The 23,215-nt window shown below is 43.4% G+C and overlaps 1 protein-coding gene across 2 annotated transcripts in view; it reads left to right on the forward strand.

Moving 5' to 3' along the window:
* The window catches only part of tle5 (TLE family member 5, transcriptional modulator), a 40,538-nt gene extending 18,456 nt beyond the window's left edge, over positions 1 to 22,082 (forward strand). Inside the window, exons 3-7 of one of the 2 annotated variants that reach the window (XM_080506167.1) lie at positions 6,709 to 6,772; positions 10,385 to 10,429; positions 16,823 to 16,885; positions 17,757 to 17,831; positions 19,681 to 22,082. In XM_080506167.1, coding sequence (XP_080362293.1) covers positions 6,709 to 6,772; positions 10,385 to 10,429; positions 16,823 to 16,885; positions 17,757 to 17,831; positions 19,681 to 19,902 — 469 coding nt within the window. In that variant the 3' untranslated portion in view covers positions 19,903 to 22,082. Of the gene's footprint in view, positions 1 to 6,708; positions 6,773 to 10,384; positions 10,430 to 16,822; positions 16,886 to 17,756; positions 17,832 to 19,677 lie in introns of both variants that reach the window. The other variant, XM_080506166.1, reaches the window with a different exon arrangement.
* The last annotated feature ends 1,133 nt before the right edge of the window (positions 22,083 to 23,215 follow it).

The following is a 23,215-nucleotide window of genomic DNA, read 5'->3' on the forward strand; positions in this document are numbered from 1 at the left end:
ATAGAACTGGAGATTTATTATTTGTAGAACTGAAATGACTGCTTTGGTTTGTTGCTTTTTGTTTTGTTTACAAATAGAAAAAAAATGAAATGTTTTTTTTTTTTTTTTAAACGATGGCAATCAGAGGTGTGTGACGTACGGCAAAAGTTCACCTGGACGCCGGAAAAAAACCCCCAAAAAAAGTTTCTGGATCACCTGCAAATTTTAATGAAACCTAAAATCTATTTAGACATTTCATTCCATCCTTGGCAGACATAATTTTAAACAACTGTAGACCAGTTCAAATATAGAGCAACCCGTTTGGTTTTGTTCTTCAAGTAACCGCTTTTCACAGATTTCACACATTGCTGTGCACACAATTTAATTGAAAACAATAATCGATAACATTGTTTACCTAATAAAGATACAAAGATCACAACAAAGTACACAGTGAGCATTATAGCTGCACACATTAACCATACGGTGTAGACCTTGTTCGTCACTTAGACGTACAAATAACTCCGCAGTATCAACGGATTGTAAGACGACGGGCAAAGCAGTTCAAAGTTCAGGTCTTTGGGGTGTGTTTATGCAACATTAGTGACCAAAATGACTTTCATCACGGCGTGAACTCCACGCAGTGAAGCCACACAAACAAGAAACCAAGTAAAAATAAGATGCTGTAATACAACATTTTTAAAAAATTGTTCATCGGTCTGATGAATTAAAATCTGAATTTCTTCTTAGAAGTCTTGGAGGCTGTGCGGAGGGGGCCCGTAAAGCTTGTAATCAGTGCACGCAGTTCAAAAGGCAGCATCTGCGATGGTGCGGGGGCGCAATGGTACATATGGCACGAGTGACGAGCACATCTGTGAAGGTTTCATTAACTCTGAGCCATATTTACAAGTTTTGGAGCAACATATGCCGAAAGGTTTGTTTGTTTTTTTTTTCCCAGAGATGGCTCTAATTATTTCAGCTACCTAATGTTGACACACACGTTGCTGCACCATGATTTCATAGTTGACCAGTTTGGTGCATTAGGATTCAAGGTTGTTTATTTCTATCATTGGTTAATAGCACTTTTCCTTAATTTGAAAAAACGAAACAAAAAAAAAACAAGATCAATGTTGAATCTGTGACAAACAAGATCTATTTACTACAGTTGTATACAGAGTGGAATGACAAAAGCAGAAGTACAGATGTTTTCAATATGATGTATAAAAGCGGTTACAGCATCTTCGGGAGAATACCAATAAATACATTGTTTAAATTAAGTTCAAAAATTGAGATTTGCAAGTTCTTTGCAGCAAAGAGAAAATTAATATAATTATTTAGGACACACTAAAATGATCAGAATTGTTTTTGGTGTGTTCATTTCAGAGATGTACTTTATCTTTTGGTAACAAAAGCCCCTAAATAGCACCTCTTATCGGATGTAATGTATTGACTATATCTGACAGTGTTTTTTTAATTTTCTGAAAATCCAGACTTTGAACAAATTGGATCACTTGGGGTCAGACAAAGTATTTTGTTATAGTTTATCATGTTAGCTTCACTAATGTGTGAGGAAATGGCTTCGCTTTACATCAACTGTTTTGTTTCGTCTGCTGGTGAAGTAACTTATCACCATGTAGGGGAGAAACATGTTTTTCACTCCCTGTGGTAAAACAGGTAAGCAAAAACAGTATAATTTTATTTAAGAAGAGTAGATTAGATTAAGTTTATAAGTACAGTTGTTCACATCTATTCAATAGTGACAGACGTGAGATAGATTTTTATCCAAACCAGTTGTTTATTTGACCATAGGCGTTAAATGATCACCTTTATCTACCCTTAGTTTCAATTTACAAAGAGCCACAACAAGCTTGATAAACGAGGTTGTGAATTAATAGATTGCCACAAGTTGTCACACCAAAAGCAGAAGTGCCAGATATTTATCTTTGTTTCCCCTATGTAATAAAGAACAAATGACATCATTTGATCTGGGTAAACCTGCATTTCTTTTTTTTCTGCTCAAAAGAAGGAACAGAGTCTGAACTTCACAACCCCCCACACTGAAAGCTGAACACTGAATGAAACGATCTGAATCGACTCTGCCTAAATCAATGCCGTTTACCCTCAGTTATTGATGTTTCTTTTAGGACTTAAATACTGCCACGCTTCCTGAAGTCTGAGGTACTTCCGGAGTCCAACCTTCCCTGATCTGTTGATATCCATTTGAAAAAAAAAAAAAGCAGGGTTTTTGCCATGGGGGTCTGCATCAGAGAGAAATCCTGTCTTTGTGAGAGTCTTTGAAGCGACGCCTTTCCTTCCTGAGGAGGCGGTTTGTTCCCTCTGTACCTGTGCTCCCAGAACCTTCCAGAAGGCTTGCCTCAGCCGGTCACAGAGACCGGCAAAGGCAGATGAAAGCCTCACGTAATGTGTGCAAAAAAAAAAAAACTCTGGTCTGATCACTCTGGTTTGTGAAGTATTCTGGGGCTGCAATAACGTCCTGCATGTCTCCGCCGTTGCCTTTGGTTGTTGTAATTCCCACAACAGCGAGCGTTGTGGGAAGGTTTAACCCCCTTCAGAGAGTCGGGGCACAGTTGAAAGAATACCTTTTTTGTCTGAGCACACAGAACATGCATACAGTGCTTATTGACTCAGGAGGGGGGCTGGTACGGGGCGGGTGGGGGGGGGGGGGGATCCGGAGCCACAAACGAGGCTTTGTAGCGTTCTGCTGCTGCGCCGCGCTTGTCTGTTGCTGAAGACTTTAAAAGGCAAATGTACCGCAGGCGTTCCCCCGGGTATAGTACCGAGCATTGTAGCTGTCACTGTCTTCCTCCCCCCCCCCCCCCCACACACACACACACACGCACACACACCACCACCACCTCGTTTCCCCCCTCCTGCCTGTTCTCCCCTCCCCTCGTTCACATGCATAAATAGATCAGGGAATACATAAATCAAAATAAAGATGACAGCAGGAGCGATTTAGAGACGGAAGAATCGGCAATAAAACTCCATCAAAGTGTCGTTTGAGAAACAGCGGTGCAGGCCCGGGGGCCGCCGAACACCAATCAGAGGAGGCGCACAGCCAATGCCAGGTAGGCTGGCAGCAGGGACGCCCGTCGTCATGACAACCCGCCGCACGGCCTACGCATGTACACGGGGAATGCAGGAAGGGTTTTTAATGTAGGTGGGAAGGGGAACATTTTGGAAAGTGGAGGCTGATCACATGCCCAGACGGACGGACAGACTTTCCCCAAGCACAAAATATACGTTATTTCTAAACCCTGTGTCAGCAGGTCACGGAATGTATTGTGTGGTAGGAGTTCATGATCATAATAAGATCATAAGCGTATTAACATCTTCTTTGTGCATTACTATGACCACAATTGTTGTTTCTATCAGTATTCTGATAGCACTCTTGCCGTGTTCATGTAGTAAAATTTAATCTTTGGATCCCTGTCAAAGTAAAAGATCACATAAAGATGTTGGGGATGCTGCATTTCTGTTGTGAAATATCGCTACATTCTTGACTTTCACTTTTTGGAAAGAGGTTCCCTTTATTCATTTCGTCGGGAGTCCCATGGACATTGACATGAAATGATGCTTCTGTCAAATCGTTACAGAAACATTTCATTATAATTAATGAATATTTCAAGCAGTTGCTTCCTAATTAGTTTCTAGGAGTACACTATTACCTTGCAGCAGTTCAACTATAAATGTATAATTTGGTCTGGGTCTATAAAGATTTTTAACTTGCGCGGCAGTGTTTTATTGGCTTCTTCTTTGATGTTTTCTCATAATGTTCTGTGAAGAGAAAGAGAAGAGTCGACTTGAAATGCACCAAATCCTTTTTAATCACCCAAATCTGCTGTTGCCCTGGCATGATGAATGAAAGCTCCCACTTGACCTTAAATTTGCATACGTAATTGGCAATTAGCATAGATAACCCCCCCCCCCCCCTAAACACTATATAGGGGTCGACTCCGTGTGCAGATCCTGGCACACTCCCAAGATGTGGCGACTGGGAGGTGGCATCAAAAGAAAGAAAAGCAAAAGATCTTCAGTGGCAGTGGAATCAAAGTGTTGTTTGTTGTAACTTTGGAGTTACAAGATTGTTAAAACCCTCATATTTACAAAACATTTTTGATGTTTCGCGGTGTTCATTGTGATCAGTCTACCAAGGGTAGTGCTTTAGCTGCAAAATCTGATGATCAAGCTACATTACAGCTAAAACATGTAGAAAACACATAAAATCCTCATAGAGAGAAACAACATGAGAGAAAGTCCAAAATTCTGAAATCTAGTGGGGAATTTGTTGCTGATAATTACTTCAATACTGCATGGTGCTTCTTTTGAGTTTTTAAACTCATGATATTATTATTATTGTTGTTGTTTCTTTTTTTTACCTGAGACAGTAGCAACAAAATAAAAATAAAATCCCCTTTAGGTACAAAAAAACCTCCTCCTCCTTTGTCTTCTGCATGCATCATGGTTGCCTCTGTTATCTGGAGCCATTTAGATTATCATTACTCGACTTGTCCTCGAATTCTGTCTTCACCCAATTAGCCAGGAATTGGTCTTTGAACTTTTGAGATAGCAATTTGTGACCATCCCTGTAGGTCAGCAGTTTATGAAATACTGGGCCAATGACTCAGCCTCCAGAGACATAAATCACCTTTTTTGTCTGACCTTTATGTTGTCAGGCTGAATGTTTTGCTCTGCCATTGTGTACGTACAGAGAACACGAGTACGGACTCGATAAAGAACTGCAATTGAACGTTAAAGCTGCATTCAGCGTTGAACGGGTCCTCGCTCACCAACCCACGCGGGGAACATGACGCCTGCCGAGATTTAGCTCGCGTCAGAGTGTGATGGACATGTGGGCTAACGATATTAAATGAAAGTGTTGAAAAATGTGAAATGTCTGATCCGCTATCAGCGGAGATTCCCCATATCCTTCGGCATAAAGTCACGTCACGCTCGTTATGTAAATGACGCTGCGTCAAGATCTCTCGGCATAAAGCAAGTGTGAGTCTGCAGCTCCCTGTCAGAATCGGACACAGCCTTCCACCAAAAGTCACAATTTCAGGTTTTAAACTCACAACACCACATTTAAGATGAATACAATCCAATAGTTAATAGGTGGCGCTATGTCTGTGAAGACATATTAGGCATATGAATTTGATCAGGTAAAGTTTTGCAGAGTTACACATCACTTCCTGTTTCATATCGAATGTTCATTTTGAGCGCCGTGGCCACGCCCTTTGAGTTTTCAGTAACCTTTTGTAATGTTTTTACCAGGAAGGCCTGTTTTGTATATACTGGTAATATTTCAAATCTCGAAGACTTTACCCCCCGCCTGCTTCAAAAGTTTGACGCATAAAGCAAAATGGCGGGGTGTCGGTAACATTTCTACGCAGCCCCATGTGCTGCATATATCTGTCAAACGTCTTGGACATATATAATATCCATTTTCCTACCAGTTCTGACATGTGTGCTGATTTTCATGAGCGTTTGAGTATGTTTAGACCGTCCAAAAAAATCAGCAGTTGAAGAAGAAAGTAAAATCATAATAATAATAATTCCTTGCATTCCAATCGGGCCCTTGCCCAGCTCTGCTCCGGATTGGGGACTAATTAATTAAGATGTTGAGATAACACGTTTCAGTGTTCTATCCGTCAGTAACACAACTTGGAAGTCAGACGAACACTCAGCCAGAAATGAAAACCCGACAAAGGCTGCAGCCGCCGCGATAATTGCAGAAGAGGCGCAGTGCTGTGTGCGCGAGCGAGCGAGCTCACGTTATCGGCCGTGTGTAACACTGCCAGTTAAGACTAACGGCGACGACGACTCAGCTCAGCCTTTGCTATAATCGAGCTGTCATTGCTGCAGACAGCTGGGGAGAACATCCCAGCATAAATGTATACACTCCATCAAGCAGGTTACGGACTTATCCTCAATCTGAACCTATCCTCTGTGTGTCTGTGCGTATTTTGACGAGCCTTACCCGGCCTCCGCGTCGGATGAGGGTCTTCTGAGAGCGGCAAGTTCGAACTGGCCGCTTCAATCCGATTCATTGAGCGCCCTATATTTTCTTTTTTTCATATTTTTTTTTCCTTTAATTTATTTATCGCTTGTCGTTTTTTATTCGACAATCAAGCTGACTTGTTGACGCTTCTTCCTTTTTGGTCCCGTCGCCTCGCGTGACACCGGCGCTGACATGATTACAGCTAATGGCTGTCGCAGGGAGCGCCGGAACACTATATTTAGACTTGTATACTCCGCCGTGTCTAATGTGATTTGGAACGCAGACATTTTGACTCGTCTCTGGAGGTCAGATTAACTTTGGTCCCCTGGTGTCAGTTGACACCTCTCGGGGTTCGGTACAGACGCTGCCTCTGAGGAGCAATGGTGAGCGTGAGGGGTTTTTGGGAATGAGGATGCTGGGGGGGGGGGGGGGGGGGGGGGCGTCGGTGATATCGATGCTATTGTTCATATAGAAGATGAAAAAGGCGGTGGTACTGATGATGATGATGGAAGTGGAGATGAAGTGATGACGGTGTCCTCTGGTGATAGCAGATGTTACGATGATGAAGTCACCAAGTGTCAGCAGTTTAGAAAGAAGCCTGTCAAGCTGAATAACAAGGTCTACCCTCCTCTCTCTCTCTCTCTCTCTCTCTCTCGCTCTCTCCCTTTCTCTCTCTCTCTCTCTCTCCCTTTCTCTCTCTCTCCCTCCAGTTTGAAGCTTGAATGTGACAAGTTGGCCAGTGAGAAGTCGGAGATGCAGCGGCATTATATCATGGTGAGTCAATCTACTTGTGTGTGTGCTCTGTATGTTTGCTCATCTGTTATTGTCACAGTCTAATGAAAAAAATAAAATAGCTTGATATTCAAATATTACATTTCTTAAAGTGTCACTCTTAAAATTCTTCCCGTCATATTTTCACACTGTGGTATAGAGATACACTCTCTCCTGATGCACCTCTATCTGCTCCAACTGACCTCCCTTTGCACTACAACAAAAAAAAAAGCCCCGATTTTTATGAGGACTGGCTTTACTGAGGAACTTGTGGTTTATTACTACTTGGCACATACGTTAAAGGTCGGACACTGCGATGCAGTCAGAAGAACTTTTCTCGTGGAGAACATTGCTGAGCTCTTGCAGTCACAGCGTTATACATAGCGCGTGTGTTTTTAAACAAGGCAAGGCAAGACGGAAGCAAATCCCACAACGTTCCCGACTCACACACTGACATACTATATGTTACACTGCTTTATTTGACCTGAAAGGTGTTGGGAGTCAATCCTGTGTGCAGGATCAGCAATAACATTGGACAAACTATGTAGCTCCAGATGTGTGCAGTAAAACTGATACCTTTCATTTCTTGTTTGTGATGATCTTGTATGTTGTCACATCCTCTGTTGCACAGTTCCAGTAAAATAATGTCTGAAATACGATGTGGAGACGGAAGGAGGTCTCTCAATCTTTGCCTATACCCTTATTCAAATGTCATTCCTTATTGTGTCTTCAGATTTAATTGGAAGTTTGAGAAATATGAAAACCGTGCACTGTTTTGACTTTTAATTTGGTCGTTACAGGACAACACAGAGCCAGTGTTGGTCGTCTGTTGCACATGTTATTGCCGACCGAAAAAAATGAAACCACAGCTGAAATGCATCTGAATTTTGTATTTCTTTATTTACCTTTAGGTCTCTTCTCTCTCTCTTTTCATTTAATCATTCTTCCCATCTCTTTCCTCTCTCTCTCACACACACACACACACACACACACACACACACACACACACACACACACACACACACACACACACACACACACACACACACACACACACACACACACACACACACACAGATGTGCTCGCCTGCTCCCTGCTCCACCTCGGGGCTAATCTTATTGTAGCTGGCCGTGGCTGTGTAGCCGTCTGATGTTTTGCCTCTAATTGATCCTCTGACTGGCTTTAATCTCATCTAATCTGTGCCGCCGCACTGCTCTCTCCACCATCAGGAGCCCCGCAGACACACACATACCATTTTGCACACACTGAGAACATAGACTGCACCTAAAGCCACATTTAAACAATTAGTTTCTTTAAAAAAAAACAAAAAAAAAACCCAACCTAGATCCATAATGCTGATGTGTGATCCAACTATTTTCATTTCATTATTTATTTATTCATTTGTATTTTGGTTTTTGAAGTTTTTATGTTGTACATGTCACAACAGCAATTCTAAAAAGGTTGGGATGATGTGTAACGTAAAGAAAACTAGGAAGTTTGTTCATATGTGTTGTGTCATTATATATAAAAATATATTTTAGCTTTTCCACATGTATTCCACATGTATTTAACTGACGGTGTTTGTTTTCTTATGAAGGAATTGTTATGTGTATCCTGTTTTTGGTACAACTTGCCCATCTTCCTAACCTTTTCATTAATTACAGTTGTAAGTTGACTTGGTATCTGCAGGTTCACAAATTTAATAAGTTAGCGTAACTACTTGATCAGGAAAATGTTCCGCTCATCAATTCATGGCCCAAACACTCGTATTATTAAGACAAGTACTGATCGTAAAATTAATGGTGTTTCATTCGTGTTTTGTTAATCCATTTTAACTGTATTCACTCGTTTCAGCATGTTTTCCATTGTACAGTATTCTTTTTTTCTTTGTGGGAACACTTTTAATTGTAGAATGTCCTCATGGCATTTGCCATGCATGTGCAAAATCACAACTTAAAAAAAAAAAACAGCGAGACAAAAGAAGAAGAAAGAAGTCTTTCTGCAGCCTGTCATGCATTTTAATTGACCCCTAACGAAACTAAAACAAAACTGACACGCCCCTGTACTGACTGCGTACTTAAGAGCTAGAAGTAAAGCACACATCTGTATTTTGCTCTCAGTGAAAAAAGTTCGACCACCCCGGGTCTTTAATGTTGTGGCTTGCCCTATACATTAAGATTGCTCAGCAGCAGATTGGAGTCGTTGGAAATACTTTGTAAGATGTACTGTTAGTGTCCAACCAGCCAACTACCCACGGCTGTGTCCACAACAACGCAGACATAATAGTCCACATTTTCAGCCCAGACAAAAGTGATATCTTTACCTTCTGCTTTACCCCCCACACACACACACATAATGTGAAGTGGCTGTCAATATTGGGTTTTCATGTTCTTAACGTCGGAGTCAATAAGAGACGGTGATACTAGACAACACTCCCCATCCAGGATTAGGAAACGTTTGCTCTCTTTGTTGACTCTCGTCAGTGGAGAGTTTGTCAAAAATAAAATGGCGTGCCGGCAGCGTTAGTGTGATGCGGTCGTGGAAGAATGAACTTTGCAATCAGAACTCTGTTGTACACAAATCAAGCAAATAATAGAGAAGCCCGGTCCACTTCCAGACGAGCTTCTGATGTATACGTGCCGCAGTGTGATTGCAGCACAGAGCCCAGGCCTGCAAAACTGACCAAACAGGGTGTGGCAGGTTTCAGAACAGCCGTCTCGGAGCAAATCTTCATTTTTTTTTTTTTTTTTTTGGTTGGCGCTAACAACAGAGGTGTTGAGCTGCACACGGTCTTGCTGTAGCATTTATAAAAAAAAAATATATATATATATTTCACACGTTTTGTAAACTGATGAGTTACATTAAAAACGCAGTTTTGTCAGATGATAATATTCTGTGCGTGACGCCCGCACACACAAATAATCATGCCACGAACATGCGCACTTTCGGTAGCACTTCCATTCCATCAGTAGCAGGCCCAGTCTTGTATCCCCACAACGACCTTCCCTCCCGTCGTCTAATAGCATATCGGGTTGCCCCCACTCCCCAGCCAGCGGCAGCACCTCCATTTCCCCAGTGCTGTAATTACTTTAGGGAGCTACCGCGTGGGTACGAGCAGCTATGGGGAAGTACAGAGTGAAAGTGTGTGTGCGTGTGCGAGATCAGTGTGTTTGTACACGCGCAAAGATGTCGTGAGGGGAAAACTGAAGGAGAACAGTTAGTGCGTACGCGTGTGCGTGCATGTCTGCGTTTCCAGTGCGAGGAGCGTGTGTGATCTGTGTGCGCCTCGCTTCCCCGCGACAGAGCCAGTCGCCCTGCAGACAGAGTGGGTGATTAACAGGGTTGACGCCTAGAAGGTGGCCCTCTAATTAACACTAAACACACTCACACACATACACACACGTCATCGTTTTTCTCCCTCCGTTCATTTCCTCGTTTGTATTGATGTGCCTCTTGTAGAACGACGGGAATTATGGCACTCGTTTGAAGTCGAAGCGTGTGTCATGCTGGTCTGAAGGTATCCCTACTTTGTTTCACACAGCCACTGTTACTTGTGTTTTCATATTGTTTTTCTCTCTCTCTCTTTCTTTTTTTTGTCTTTTCTCCCCGTCTAGTACTACGAAATGTCCTATGGGCTCAATATTGAGATGCACAAACAGGTAAGCCAATATTTAGTATTCCCAGAGCGAACTCTTGCCAGTCCCATCAATCAGTATATAAAGCTGTTGTATGGCCGTAGCATATTGCTTGTGTGGGGGAAGGAAGAAAAAAAAAATTGGAACCACAGCAGGGGGGCCTTTTTTGCTTGCAGGACAGGTTGGTTTCAAACTGGGGGGCATGCATGTTTATGAGGCTGCAATCTTCTGTAGTCATTGTGTTAACGGGTGTTTATGTTGGCGGAAATGTTTTTTGTCTGTTGTCCCTGTGCACAATTATATAAAATGAAAATGCAAATAGATACCTTTTTTTTTTTTTTTTTTTTTGCATTTCTCTGCAGGATATAAAGCTTCTAATCCCTTTGTCTTGGACAGAGAAACAGTAAACACAGCGGTCCGTCATGACATGGGTTACCAAACATTTGCATTGTTCTTCACTAGGAGCTGTTAAAGTGTCTTTAAAAATAAATTTTGTTATACCATTGTAGTAACATTACAGCAAGTGTGCGTTATCGCCAGATGATGTCTAGGCTATACCTTGTAAGATATCACAATGAAGAACTCGGCAATTAACTTAGAATTTTTTTGCAGCTTTTACCTTTTAAGGAGGTTTGCATGTTGGTTTTCAAAAATGTCTCCATTTGTGAACTCCTGGCAATAAAGCAGCATGTTGCAGGGCTGGGCCATTGTCTGTTCATACGAATGATGAGTCGTGTTTTAAAAGGAATAACGTGGCAAAAAAAAACTGGCTTGGTAAAATAAACTTTGAAATGGGACCTATTAGTGTCAACATTTTTTATTTTTTTTTTTCAACTTTAGTAGAAAAACCTATAGCAATTTAATATTTCCTCAAGGCCCCTAATCGCCTCACGGTGAAAATGGAGGACTCATGAGACACCGAACGGTCGTCAGTCAGTCGAATAATTGACTTTGTGAATGTACGTCCATTACTAGCGTGGACATCTCCGCTTTTTTCGGAGGTGTTCAAAGACAATAGCTTGGTTTCCTCTGGATATCTTTTAGAGTTTCTCTGTCAAGCTTTGTCACTGAATTACGCAAAAAAAAAAAAAAAAGCCTCCCGATAGTGAAAATAGGTCTGCTCTATGTGTTCCGCCTTCGGGACGTTTGGTCGGCACAGTATTTCTTGTATGATTTATCTTGCGATTTCTGTAACAAAAGACGTGCGTATCCTCACGTTTATCCTTTTAAACTCGGGGGAAGAATGTACACTCGCACCCAGGAAAGCCCCTCCCCCCCCCACTCAGGCAGAGGTGGGGTGAGAGGCTGCCGACGTCCATACATCAGTTTGTGCAGCTGAAGCTGAGGGAGTAATTTATGTTCAGCCTGTAGGAGGGAGAGAGGAATGGGCCTCCAAAGGGCCAGTCCTTATCAGTGACCTCGTCCTGTGCTGGTGGTACACACACACACACACACACACACACACACACACACACACACACACACACACACACACACACACACACACACACACACACACACACACACACACACAGAGTCTTATGATTGACGGTGTGCGCTGACAGCTATACTGGAAGAACCGAGTACGCTTTGACAAATGGATATACACACACACACACACACGCACACACTCGCATGCGCGCGCACACACACCTAACTCCCATGATTTAAAGACCTTCGCATATATCTGCCCACACACACTCGATGGAGGCAGACAGCAGGTACAGTGATGCACACCAGACACACACACACACACACACACACACTTGCCGACGCACACACGGTGAGCTTTATTTGTTCACTTTATCACACCTTTTCCCTTTATCTCACAGGGATGAAACTCACGTGCGTGTGCGTGCGCACCCTACATTTACTCATTCACTTTTAATATCAACTGCAGTTTAAAAAGAAATGTGTGTGTGTGTGGGTGGAGCCTGCCAGCTCAAGCTATTGGTGCGCGTTCATTAGTACATATGCTCATACATTTTGTGTGATTGGTGCCCGTTTCTAACCGGTTGTGTGTTATTGTGCACGCCCTTGTTATTGTGTGTGCATTTTCTTTGTGCACAGTGTGAGTGGGTGTGGAGAATCACTACTTCCATTAGAGAGTTGAAATTGAAGGGGATGTGTGGAAACGAGTGTCGAGGAGCATTCATGTCTCGGTCTATTGTGCAGAGCCAGTCTCTCCTCTTTCCTCCTCCTCCTCCTCCTCCTCTTGCCTCCTCTTTCCACCTCTGCGTCTATTTCCCTCGTTCTTTCTCTTTCGCACTCTCACACGTTCAATTGCTCCCCCTTGATCACTCGGTCCTACTCGATTCAACAAAAAAAAAAAATGCCTCTCCTCTCCTGTCTGTTCCCTCTTTTCTTTTGTCTCTTCTCTCGCCATATCTTTCTGTTTTGTCTCGGTGAGGAGACATATTCAGTAGTAAAGGCAAATCCAGACATATTTAACTGTGTTGGAGGACGTGAAGCTGTAAGATGAGCCGCTGAACTACCTTTCAGACAGTAGAACGCCCTTTTGAATAAGCAAAAGTAGTGATTTGAAATGTCCTCTAATGGATTATTCGGTCGCCCGAAAGGTGCCTGCCAATTATGCTAAATGTCCCCGTCTTCTATGACTTTTACGTTCGCGATTTTGCTGACCGTCTTTGTTGTACAGGATGACATCTTGACTATATCCGAGTTAAGGTGCGAATGGACAAAACGAAACACGCATTTTTAATAATCTTCTCTTGGCATTGGGGTCTGCCACAGTGAATCATCCCACATGGTCCTCCTGCAACCGCGCCCATGAATTCCTCTACGGTTCATTCTTGATCAAGGCATCTCCATCGTGTCCCTCTCACTTTCCCCACAAAGCCCGTCTACATTTTCAATCCTCACCTCCGTCACCTCCAGGTCAGCCTCATGTCTTTGGTTATTGTCGTTTCCATTAAGCCATAGACGACGCGGTTAAAGGTATTATCTTAGCTGAGACACTTCTGTTAAAAGATCACTTCTGACACCCTCGTCTCCATCCAGTCCACCCTGGCTGAACTCCTCTTCATTTCTCTTTGACACGAAAATGCCTCTGCATCCTCCCCGTTTCAGTGAACTCGTTGTACCTCACCTTCTTTTGCCTCCTTGCTAATGCAAACTTTCACTTATCCAGGTTCACCTCAATGTTCTCCGTCCTCCCACTGCAAGGCCTTTACGTTGGCATTTAATTTCTAAAGCACACTTGCACAATGCAATTGAATCATTTGCATTTCCATCCCTTTCGTCTAAAGAGAGCAAAAGCAATGAGAAACCTGAACAAAAACACGCAGACGGGAACGTTGTTGGAGCCGTACTTCCAATTTCAAGGAGTCTCTTCTAAATATTGCACATTGAAACTAAAAGCGGTTTCTAAATGTTTCATTCTAATTCTTATAACTCTTAACTTTTAACTCTAAGTAGGTTTGGTTCAGATGATCTGCGAGGTCTTGATGGCTCGTAACATAGCGGTTCTCAGGTGTATTTCTATCAGAGTATGTCCTATCAGAGGCCAATAGTTGGATTATTGGTTTGATATAGAGCTAGCAGTGTCATCTGCACACATCACAGTGCATATTAGATGTTTTGTTTTTTTAAGATATATTAAATCAGCTTTTTTTGTTGGGAGACGGGTCTGCTTGCCTTTTCATTTGAAAACTGAAAGCATAAAACGGTTTAACTGCCAAAAAGCAGCATACATATTCCCAACATTTTCATATTCAGTCTCTACCCAATCACTGCAGCGGTGCTTTAGGAATCCGAGAAATAACCTGGTAAAAAAAAACAGGACAAAACTGCATTCAAAATCTGTGACGGAGAAGAAGAAAAAAAAATGATATAAAGAAGAGATAAAAGAACATGCAGAGGCTGGGTTGGAAAGAGAATGAGGTGGACCACATAAAGGCCACTGCAACAGGGAGCAGCTATAGTTAACGCTGAGCAAGTACCACCGAGACATTTTAGAGAGACGTTTTCGAGATGTCACGGAGATTGTATGTGTAATGATGAGCAGATAGGAGTGAAGCGCTTGATGGGGGAACTGTGCTCTGCATGCCTAATGACTGTTAGGAGGGCCCCTCTCCTCATTGCGCCATGAATTAAGCTCTAACACAATTACTGCTGCTTTGCATATCTCAGACGGATTGGATGATTACCAACCAAATGTGATAATAGACCCGCGTGTGTGCGTTTGTGTGTGTGCGTGTGTGTGTGAGTGTGTGTGTGCGTGTGTGTGTGTTAGGTCAGTTATTATCGCTTTATGAGTATAGTTGCGTTCAACACTTTCTGAGAGAGTATTAAGTACAAGCAACGTAATTATGCAGGGAGAGAGAGAGAGAGAGAGGGAGGGAGAGTTAGAAGGAGAGAGAGAGAGGGAGGGAGAGTTAGAAGGAGCGAGAGAGAGAGAATCCACAAGTTTGCGAAGGTTACAGCAGCTGTTTCCCATACTGATGAGAGTGTGGGTTGAATCACTGAATGACAATTTCACATTTAATGAGGGTTTAAAGGATAAGGCTGGTGAGATTCTGCATTTGTCGTCGTCAGTAAAACCCAAGAAATGTCGAGAACCACCAATAAATTGATCTTATTAACAAGCCTCTGTGCCGGAAGCGTGATACAGAATATATCCCTCTGCATCACAGACTCCCACGGACCCTCGCTAGATAGTTCTTGATGCACAGGTGTCTTTAATATCTCACGATGGCTTTGGCCAAGCTCTCGTCATTGCTTTTGTTGTTGACACCTATTATGAGAATTCACACAGAATAGTGGAGAAAAAGCAGTTTTTTTACTCTGAAATTGGCCTCTTTTTTGTTTTTTTTACATTTGTTGACTTATACTCCATTCAGTCTAGTGATTTGTTGACAGGACCAAGATCATTGTGGTTACACAATTTTTATAACAATAGTTTAACAATAAAGCCATAAAAACTATTTTCAGAATGCAACGTTTAAAAAAAAAAAACAACCAAAAAAAACGTTTCTCCGTGTGAACAAAACTTACACATTAAGGTTGCAGTCAATATTTCTTTTCGAGTAGATCGACAACAAGAATGGTGGAATCCAGAGTGCCGCTCCTGCTGTTTTACTCTTGAGTTTACATTAAGTATAGTGTTCTGAATCAGGGCAGATGCATTGAATTCACATAAATGCATAAAGTCACAAATTACAGCAATGATGAACCAAAATCCATCGTTATTTGCAGAACCTATTACATCCAGATAGTTTCTTCTCATCTTCAGATCAGTACTCAGGCTGGCCAAAATAGTTTTGCCTTATTCAGGAGGTACTCGCCTGATATAATTAAAAAACAAACAAAAAAACCCCAAAAAAACCTTGTACATCATTTTAAAAAGTTGAATTAAAACTCCAGGGCTTTTTCACTACAGACGTTTTTGACATGTCATTACAGTGTTACTAAATCACATTACTAACGCCTCGGCCATAATCAAGTGCTCCAGTGACGCACTGCAGCGAGACCAGCATGAACAATAACGGAACCCTGCAAATGAAATTAAAGTATTTAGTGTTTTTATTTACACCTGCAGTGTTTTGATATGTCAACTCAAAAAATTTAAAGAAACAACCCAATGAGCTAAAGTGTGCAGCAGGTTGAAGAACACAAGTTATTCAATCATGGAGGATATATTTTTTTTTACTTTTTTTTTTGTTTTTTTGTGAAATATATGAAATTGTACCAGGAGTCTCAGTTTTAGAGGCGAGATGTTTGGGAAAACTACAGGAGATCATAATTCCTGTTGTCTGAAAGAATCCACTGCCTGCAACGTCATCAGCTTTTTCACGTTTTGCTGCATCCAACTCTTCCTGAGAAAAAAAAAAGTATTAAGTACAAGCAACGAACTTTGCAAAATTGCAGTGACAGTTGCTGACGGTGAAATGTTTCGTAAAATACCGCACAATTACCGAACGTGTGCAGCGTTGCCGTCGACTCGCGATGGCCACTATCACTCTGCTCCCCACATGCTTTTGGCTTCGGGCTGCCAGCGTGTTTGTCCTGGCTTGTTTTTTGTTTGGTTGCCCGCAAAGACTGTCAAGAGTTTTAAGAACACCTCAGTGAGCAACTGCATTGGATGACATATTTCCTCATTATGATGAACACGCACACTGTGGTATTTGTTGTTTTTGGGTTTTTTTTTTTGGAGGCGCTCATGCAGAAAAACCGTTCTGCCAGATTGTGTTTATTCTCGTTTCGGTAACATTTCCCAGGATGTTGACGGTAACTTTGTTGATGGGAGAGAAGTAAAACGATCTATAAAGACTTTGTATGTTAAAGTAAAAGCCGAGAAAGGGCGGGTGGAAGTGGGGGGAAACTACTGAGAGGCGTTGGGACTGCTGATAGTGACGTTAATAGTAAGCTCATAACTAATTAACTTCTCTTCCACAGGCTGAGATAGTGAAGAGATTGAATGGGATCTGTGCACAAGTCCTCCCCTACCTGTCTCAAGAGGTAAGCACACGCACACGCGCACACACACACACGCGCACACACACGTGCACACACACACACGTGCACACTAACCCCCCGACCCTCAGCACTATTCCTTACATCCGGGAATGAGATCACCCTCGTTCCCGCCTCATTACCTCCCCTCCCCTTTGACCCCCCTCGCTCAGCATCCCTCCTCTCCCCTGCCATCATTCATCATCACTCGCTTCCTGTCTTTCCCCTCCACCTCACGCTCCCTTTTCACCCCGCCCCCACCCCCACCCCGAGCCTCCACACTGTCATTACTTGGTAACTCCCTTCTTTTGCAGCTTTCTTTCCTCCCACTCCCTTTTTTTTTTCCTAACCTCCCCCTTTGCTTCCGCTTCTTCCCTCCCTCCCTCCCTGCAGTCCATTCATTCCCCTCCCTCCTCTGCATCTTCATCCCATCCCTCCCCCCCTTTTCCTCTACACATGTGTGCGTTTGTGTGTCGGTGTAATAAATGGTTGTGTGATTCAGATAAGCCCTGCTCTTCTTATCTACCCACGAGGGTTGACCTCCACCCATTACAGCACACCAACCCACTATTCATGTGCGTGTGTGTGTGTGCGTGTGTGTGTGTGCGAATGACTGAATGACTCGCTAAATGGCCAGAGGGGGAGGTGCATCACCAGAGAGGATTGTTGATTCTCCGTTGGGACTATTGATATTGATCTAACCTCTCCACCTCTCTCCCCCTATACAAAACTCTCCTCACCTGGTTTCTGTCTCTCCATTATTGCTTTCCCTCTCTCTGTCTCTCTCTTCTCTCTCTCTCTCTCTCTCTCTCTCTCTCTCTCTCTCTCTCTCTCTCTCTCTCCCCCCTCCCCCTCCCTCCCCCATCATCATCTCCAGCACCAGCAGCAGGTTCTGGCAGCCATAGAGAGGGCCAAGCAGGTCACCCCTCCAGAGATGAACTCTATCATCAGGGTACGACGTTCCAGCCCCGAGTCACCCACAAGGGTTTTTTTTTTGTTTTTTTTAAACCTGGCTTGAAAAGTGCAACTATTGATCAGCGCGATCGATTCTATTGTTTTCTTTAATGGTCCTTACTTATCGGGTCATTATGAGAAAAATTGTACATGTGGTCACAAGCTTAACTCATAAAATCAAACCCGTACCTTAAACATAAAGAAGAAGAATATTACTCAAACAATGGGACCAATTTACTTGTTTACAAATGAGTAGACAATCAATCCACGTGATTGATTTCACTAAAGTCAAATAACATAATAAACAATAGACAATAGACAATAAATGGCTTGATAAGCGTGTGAGCCCTTGCAGCACACTACTATTAACTTCCAAATGGACCATTTTATAGATTGATGGACTTTCACACTTCAGTGAAGTAGCAAGGTCAGGATACAAAGAAATGACTGTCAAAATTAATGCATGTTTTTTTTTTTTTTTATTCTTGGCACCCACTGCTTGTTGCTGAAATATCCAGTGTGCTGACTGTTCACATCCTTTAGTCTGAAAGTGACTTTGCAGTCCTTCTTTCCAAACAATGTCTCCCAACAAAGAAACTACCGAACAACCCTGAACAACTCTCATATTGGTCAAGGAAACAAATACTCCTTCTTGTACCAGTTGTTAAACTTTATATCTTCTTCCGTCCAAGGTGTATTTTGTAATACTCGCCTCTACGTAATCATTGGCTTCAGTGTTCAAGACCAATTTTTCTCTTTAAAACCTGTCGTTTAATTCTACAGAGCGAGGATCCTGACATTTGATCTCATTCAGACACTAGTTCCTCTCACTCCTTTTGCCTCCTCAACTGTCTTTTTGTTTGTCAATTAAAGTGCCATCATCATCTCATCAACGACACCCTCGCATTTGTTGCCACAGTTACGTGCAGATCAGTGGGATTAGCGTGACAAAAGCAGCGAGTCGTTACACATCGGGCTTTAGCTCGCAATCCTCTCTCGCCGCGATCCAGCTTCACTTCATCACGCTCAGCCTTTTTGGCTGGACGATCTGAGCCGCTCAGTCATTTCACTTAAGGCCTGTGGTCTGAAGCGGACCCGCCCACTCCATCACCGTGATGCACGACGCACCCAGTGGCTTTTGCTTTTGGGCGTTTGTGTCTGGCGCCTCACGCTCGGTGTGCGAGTATCTGGCGTGCGGCTCCGTTTCCCCGCAGGTGTCCCTGCAGTTTGGTTAATTGGGTGGGTGAAGTCACAGAGCTGCACGTTGAGCAGAGTTGTTGACTTTGTGGGTGCAGCTGCTGAACTCCGCTCATGACAAGTCAGTCAGGACTGGAATAGGAATCAACCCACTGGTGTGTCGTCATGTTGAACGTGTAAGCGGCAGGAAGTGATGAGGAAGCCCAGACTTGACAGTAATAAACCGTATCCCATAATATTGGAATAAAACGCGTGCGCATACCCTTTTATACTTTTCTTTCATTTTGACCATGTCTGTTTTGTGTCTTATATATTTTTCATCATGTGCTGTTCTTTCTCCTTTCTCCTCTTCCTCGTTTTCTTGGCATTTCATATTTATATGTATTTGAAATTACATCTATTATGAATAAGTTATGCGTACTGCAGACTTTTTTTCCCATCTCTTACTGAGCACATATTTTGTCTGTGATACGTGTGCTCTTTCTAATCTATTGTGTCTAAGCTATTGGCGCTGAGCCTCGGGGGTTATGTATTAAACATAATGTGATTTATAATAGCTCTACTGCTTTGTGGATTGTTTTGCCGTGATTTATGTTCTCGAGCCATCCTGCTGTGCCTAAGTTGTGTCCCTGTTGTCTTCCATGCAGCAGCAGCTTCAGGCTCACCAGCTGTCCCAGCTCCAGGGCCTGGCCCTGCCCATGACCCCCCTGCCGCTGGGCCTGAGCCAGCCCACCCTCCCCGTCACCACCTCCTCCGGCCTTTTCTCCCTCTCCTCCCTTCTGGCTTCCCAAGCCCAGCTGGCCAAGGAGGAGAAGGCGTCTCGTGACGGCGTCGACAGCCACCGCGAGGAGGATGGAGACAAGTCCGATTAGATGGTGTCCCGTCTCCCCCTACCCTCCTCCCTCCCCTCCCCTCCCCTCCCCACCACACCTCCCTTCAGCTCTGTTTTTATCCAGAAACCTGAATCCTCCAAACCCGAGATCCTCCCCTGGCCTCCCTCCTTCTGACCGCACACTAAATGGACTCAAGTCCCATCATCGCAGCTCCAGCTTCAGATCTCTAGCCAACCCCCATTGCTGGGACAGTTTTAGCGCCTGCCGCCTAATCTTTTCAGATGTACCTACTGGAGTCGGTTTATTTTTTATTTCTGCAAGACTGTCTCCCTCCAATGTATCTGGTGTCTTTTCTCCAAACACTGTCTCCTCCTTCTATAAGATTAGGCTCCCATCTTTTTGCCTCCTCCTTTCTAGATCTGCTCCCTTGTTTTCAGTCTCCTCTTGGTTCTTATTGCTGTTAAGTCTGTTTAGTTCTTCCTCAACGTGCTCCGTCTCTCCCCCCCCAAGTCCCGCTTGTCCTCTGGCCTTTGTTCTACACAGGTCATTGTTTCGCTGGGCTGATCTGTAAGACTGAAAACACCATCCTGTAGGTGTTAAATCAGGCAAACTGTTGAACACAGGGATTCGTTGGCAAGCTTGTCAAACTTGTCAGACACAACATGGGATTTCTTTTTTTTTTTTTCCCCCCAAGAAACTTCTCCAAAGTTTCTCAGATCAGCATTGTTGATATTTTTAATTGTTTAAGACTGCATGCACTCACTTTGAGCGGAAGGTGGGCTGTGAGATCGATCAGTTGATTGTTACGGATCAGAGACATGTTTGGATAGTGGCCCCGACCAGACAGAAATGTCTTAAAAGGTACACCTGTGTCCTCGCCAAGACCCTCCGCTTTCACAGTAGAATCATCGTTAATGAGAAGACTCCTTCAGTCGATAAACTGCGGTTTGCTTTTTGAATCCTCAATTTGGGTGGAAAAGGAAAAAAAAGCACCTTCTTTATAGCTCAGAACGCCGTCGCTTGACTAACAGGAAGCAGGAAATAAGAAATCTTCCCTCAGACCACAGTCGTCACCGAACCAGATGCGTTTGGATGAATCCAGCAGACGCCGTAACGTGGAAAACATCCGCGAAGGGAACTGAGGACGCACAATGTCCAACAAAGACAGTCGATGGGCGCTTTGACTCCACAAAGCCGCCCAAGATTTTCTCCCTTCATTGTGCGCTTTAATATAAGAGCACAAGCCAGGGACGGTGTGCAGGTTGTACGTTTGACAGCAGAGGGCAGCGTGTGTCTTTTTGAATCCCCCCCTCGCTGGGTTCACGCTGGAGCAAAACAAGGATCGGAGGCATACAATGCATATTGTCACTCTTGAGCGAGCGGATTGAATTCCAAAACACGGACACTCGACTGATGAAGTTAATTTCCGCTCACTCTTGAAGTGGATGTTTTTGAGGAGCGGTCTCTGGTTTACTTTGATCTACAAAGGGTCCACTTTGCAGTACAATCTGTCCCGAGTATTGAAAGGAAAAAAACTTATTGGCCATTTATATTCTGAGCATCTTTGTGCACACAGGTCTGTCATTTATCAGACGAATTCCACTTTCATCCGTTTTGTACAGGCGTTCCATACCACGGCGTAAAAGCTCTAATGACACATGCATATTGAAAGTGGCACAAATGAAGCACAAGCAGATTTCACAGATGTTGGAATAAAAAAAAAGACTAAATAAATAAATAGTCTCCCCTCAGCCTGAAAGGTGCAGAGCACTCATACGGACGTTGTCAGATTAAACCTCCAGTCTGATGGAAGGTGAATTGACCCTGCCTGTCATTTTAGCAGCATTTTGGATCCTCAAAAAAAAAAACGCGCCGACGCAAATTCCTTGCATTCATAGAGCTCGTGGTGGGTCGGTGACGAGGGGGCCGCCAGGATGAGAAAGCCTGCAATCCTTGATGACAAAACCTTCCATTTGTGGGTTTCCTGTCTGCTGAAATGCCTTTTTTGACGCGACACGAGATTCCCCCTTTTGAAATATTCCGAATGACCCTCGTTCGCCCACGCAAATTGCAATTGTGTCTGCGTCCGTCGGCTGCAGCAGAAGTCCCAACGACACCAACAGAAGGGGAAAGCAGATGTCACTGAAGTGCAGTTTGTACATGGCCCTGCTGTCTCGAGTGGAGGTCTAATCAGGCAACATATTGTAATAATCCCTGTGTGTGCGTATGGAGGGGGGGAGAGGGAGGGAGGGGGGGCTTTGATAGATCAGTTAAATCCGCCATAATGGCCCCCATTAAATGTTGAGATGCAATTGAACTGCTCCAGCGTACACTTGCTCCGCGAATATTTTGCATAAATCTCCACTGCGAAGTTCCTCGCGCTGATCAGGCCTCAACCAAGTCGGCGTGCAAAGTTCAAGAGAGGAGCGGTATTTCTGAAATACCTGGTCTCTCGTGTCACAGTTTTAATACGCAACGGCGCGTGCGTTTGATACACAAAAGGCAGAAAGACACAACTTTCTTTTCTTTTCGGTGCGAAATGCGCGTTTTATTTTACGAACGGTCACGTCTGTGAGTATAGAATAGAGCGGGTTCTAATGGTCAAAGCAGCTTTAAGACATTTGCTGCATAAAATGACAGCTTCCTGTACAAGTTTGATACTTTAATCGATGAATTTACTGCATTATAGGGGAGGTTTTCTTCATGCTCTCAAAATTCAGGTGAAACAAACGTCTACGTTGTCTGGATGGCTCATTCGATTGCCCACTGGTGTGTGTGTGTGTGTGTGTGTGTGCATGAACAAGGCCTGTATAAACGGCTGTACAGGTGCGGTTGTCCGTGATAAATCAGGTGAAACGCTGTACTTGCTCCACCTCGAGCCGCCACACCCTCCTGCTCGTCAGTTCGGCTCGCCGCGCGCTGTACGTATCCAGCTGCAGACCCGTACTCCTCGTAGTGAGACGCAGAACGTGGAGACGAAAGCGAAACGCACGCGACAAACTCTCATCAATGCATGTCTGCAGGGGAACCGAGTTCGATTTCTTTCTAATAAGACTTTTCTTTTGTTTTTTTTCTTTGTTGTTGTTGTTAAAGAATGTTTGCTCCAAACATGCACTTGTTTTTTTTTTTTTTTTTCCACACTTCCTTAATTTTTTGGATATTAATCGATATGAACTCGGAAGAGAATTGCAGAGCTGATGTTATAAACATACAAATGAAATTCTATGTATTTGTTCAAGTAGTTGGAGGCACTGGCCTCTGTATACAGTTCTACATAGAAAGCTTTACGTGTATATGGCTGCATCTTCTCCTGTCTGTCCTGGATGACTCTTGTACTAATTGTGTTACAAAA

The sequence above is a fragment of the Blennius ocellaris genome (assembly GCF_963422515.1).
Source record: "Blennius ocellaris genome assembly, chromosome: 12".
Classification (NCBI taxonomy): domain Eukaryota; kingdom Metazoa; phylum Chordata; class Actinopteri; order Blenniiformes; family Blenniidae; genus Blennius; species Blennius ocellaris.